This window comes from Miscanthus floridulus, chromosome 19 (assembly GCF_019320115.1).
Source record: "Miscanthus floridulus cultivar M001 chromosome 19, ASM1932011v1, whole genome shotgun sequence".
NCBI classification, from domain to species: domain Eukaryota; kingdom Viridiplantae; phylum Streptophyta; class Magnoliopsida; order Poales; family Poaceae; genus Miscanthus; species Miscanthus floridulus.
Genome location: NC_089598.1, coordinates 64,054,485 through 64,057,913, shown reverse-complemented (window position 1 = coordinate 64,057,913; position 3,429 = coordinate 64,054,485). Strand labels below are relative to the sequence as shown.

Below are 3,429 nucleotides of genomic sequence, written 5' to 3'. Positions count from 1 at the left end.
AATGATGAGAAAGAATGACATTTCCTCCACCTCTCTTCTAAAACTAAGAAATGAATAAAATAATTAGTGCGGTGTCTTTTGGTAAAGAACCATGAATTCATAAAATACTGGGCAAATTCTCAGGTCTGGCGGTGTATGCCGTCCCATTACACGTTTCCAGCAAAATTTGCCTTTAAGTTAACTTCTACCATTCTTTCGGTGAACATATTTATTAGACAAATTATTATTGTTATTCAAAACAAATCGATATTTAGAGCTATTTGGTGTATGTATTTCGTAGCTATATGGCCATAGGCTCATATTTAACAGACATACACAACCATTGCAGCAAACAAGCTGTAGAGACAATTTTGTTTCACTAAAAAAATAAACATTGCCTTAAAAATATTATGTAAACGGCATTACTCAATAGTCAATAAGACACAAACTTCAGAGCAATACAGATTCAGGCAGCAACACCTCATATTGATACAGATCGATTCCGGTATAGAGACAACAACATATTTAATATTTAATCCATGTTATACACTGGAAAGAGCCATGAATGTCTTTTTTACAGAAATGGTCAGATTGCCAAAACCTGCAACATGTGTATCCTAATCTGAATACTACACCATACATGACCAAATATCTGGGTTTGGTAAAGTTTGAAACCTAAACACATATTAATCTTACATAAGTTGCACAAAACTTCTTCAAAACGCCCATGATCATTTCCCCTGCACCTTGTAAAATCAGCATTAACACATCAGTGTGCTGCAATTTTCAGAGTTATTAACCGAGTCTGTTCTTCAGTGTTATGCACGGACAGACTCCAAATGAATAATTTCACAGTGATTCATGTGACTCCATTTTGTCTGTAATTGATGCAATATACTGCTGAAATGGTTACTGCACGACACAAGCTAATTATACCATGCTTGATGAAACCTTCACGTATCTTGTGCTTTCAACTTATACAGTCATTATTCAGCTCATTGCAACACTGAACTTCAAGCCAATCAGTTTTTTTTATGGTACGTGTGCTGCTCACGTAGCAGCAAGCCTTGAGCGGTGACACCCCAATGATCAGACTCACGCCGTCACGCGTGCACATGTCAGTTGTCAGGTGCGTCTCCATGCACCCACCCCACGCGTCGCGTCACACTGATCCAGGCATCCAGCTCCTGCAGGCTATATAAAGTGATAAGCCTCTTCGTCCTCGTGGCCGTCACGGCCCTTGCAAAGTTGCCATGGCCACGACGTCAGCGCGGACGCACGGCGACCAGCAGCCCCACCCATACGGGCTGCGGCAGGACCCGCTGCGACGCATGCGGGGCCTGGACGCCAAGTCGGCGCTCCGGGCCAGCCCGCGCACGGCCACGGTGGCCGCGGCCGCCCTCCTCGTCCCGCTAGGTGCCGCGCTGCTGGGCGCCTCGGGGCTCGCGCTGGCGGCAACCCTGACCGGTCTCGCGGTCGTCACACCGCTCCTCGTGATCCTCAGCCCGGTGCTCATACTCTTCGCGCTGGCCGCCGTGCTCATCGCGTCGGGGCTCCTCGCGTCGGGCGCGCTCAGCGTCGCGGGCGTCTCGGCGCTCACGTGGGCTGTTGGGTACGTCTGGCGATGGCAAGGCGAAGGCGGCGGCGGGGTGACAGGGATGGTGGTGCAGCCGCTGGATCACGGGTTGAAGCGGCATGGCCTGTTCGCTGGTTCGTTTATGGGTTGGTTTGGGCTGGCTGGTGCTGGTTTGTTGTGAGAGAAAAATATTATTGACTGGCTGGTTTGGGCTGGCTGAAACCAACGAGCGAGGAGATGTTGCTAGTGCATGATGGTTTGGCGACGTGTGCAACTTTTCTAGTTCGCAGGTGTGTGACGCATGGTATGGATTTTAGCTTGGATGGATCACACGATGTTACAGAGGATGTGTCTAATTTACAGCTGGAATAAAACAGATTTGTGATACCTGTAATAATAACGTTTATGGGAAAATTGAAATACTCTCTCCATCCTATTTTTTTATGATTAATCTACATAGCACCCGAGCATTATTTGGACTCGCCTTACTCAGAATCTTCAGCAGTCGAATGTAGGGATGAAAACGGTTCGGATACGGACGGATATCACCAATATTATATTTGTTTTTATATTTCTGTTCGGATTCGGATTCGAATACGATAGTGTCAACTATGTCGGATAGGATACGATTGGATATCGACATCATAAATATACGATTTGAGTATTCGGATACGGATACGGTATCGGATGTTGGATATCCGGACTCGAATACGGACAGATCTCAACCCCTCTAAACGGATTCGGTTTCAAATACGGTCGAAAAATATCCGTACCGTTTTCATCCCTAGTCGGATGTGTGCCTTGGAGTCCATCCACCTGTACACATAAGCCCACCTCTCTAGAAGCCTCTCCACACTGTGTGAAGCTCAGCACACTCTTATTCTTCCCAGCCTTATCCTCTTCTATCCCTTCCATCACAGCGCTCTCCTCCATTACCCACACGCGCATGCTTCGTCCAGCGCTACTCCATGCCCACCTGTGTGACGGCCCCTACGCCTTCTTCCTCTGCTCCATGCCTATCAGCTCCGACGTCCGACCTCCTCTGCTCGGTCGCGGGACGGCGCGGCGGCGAGCGTGCCTTCTTCATCTGCTCTCCGCCTGCCTCCTCCGTCTGCAGCTGCGGCCAGCGCTTCTCCCTGCGGTGGATTGCTAGTTTCTATAGTATCTGTAAGCTACATTGACACTTACTCTCTCTGTCCACAAAAAAATATAATTTTAGTATAGTGTCATGGTTTTATATCTTAAGTTCGATCAACTATAGATAAAAAAGTATCAATATTTATGATAACAAATAAATATCATTAGATTAATCACGAAATGTATTTTTATAATAAATTATTTTAGAGTCGTAAATGTAAATAGTATTTACTAGAAATTTAGTTAAACATGAACTACTTTTGCTGGTATGCAACACTATTATATTTTTTTGGACTGAGGGAGTATATGCTACTATTACTAGTTTTACATTGTAGGACGCAATGTAATTTGTTTAGACTACGTGTAAATTTCTTTTTTGAGTGGTGTAAACTTATCTGTTTGTTGGTGTAATTTGCTTTTAGTTTGTAAATCTTCATTCTGGAATTTGTATTTCTTTTTTTTGAATTTGTTCTAATTTGCCTTCCATAGAATAGATCTGGTTATTTTTCTTTTATTTTTATTGCATTTTTAAATCTGCTATCTGGAATTTGTATTTCTTTCTGTTTTATTTGAATTTCTTCCAATTTGTCTTACGTAGAAAAAATCTGGTAATATTTCTTTTATTTTAATTTGCCTTTTGTATATTTTTTATGTTTTATTTATTTGAATTTATTTGATTTGCATTTTCTAAATATTATCTATTAATTTGTTTTTTATTTGGCCATTGGATCCGTATA

General features: G+C 43.2%; 1 protein-coding gene across 1 annotated transcript; it reads left to right on the top strand.

The window, feature by feature from the left end:
* The first annotated feature begins 1,232 nt into the window (after positions 1 to 1,232).
* Positions 1,233 to 1,736, top strand: LOC136526121 (oleosin H2-like). The gene has a single exon (XM_066518886.1). It carries the CDS (start codon positions 1,233 to 1,235, stop codon positions 1,734 to 1,736), a length of 504 nt encoding a protein of 167 aa, XP_066374983.1.
* Positions 1,737 to 3,429: the final 1,693 nt, after the last annotated feature.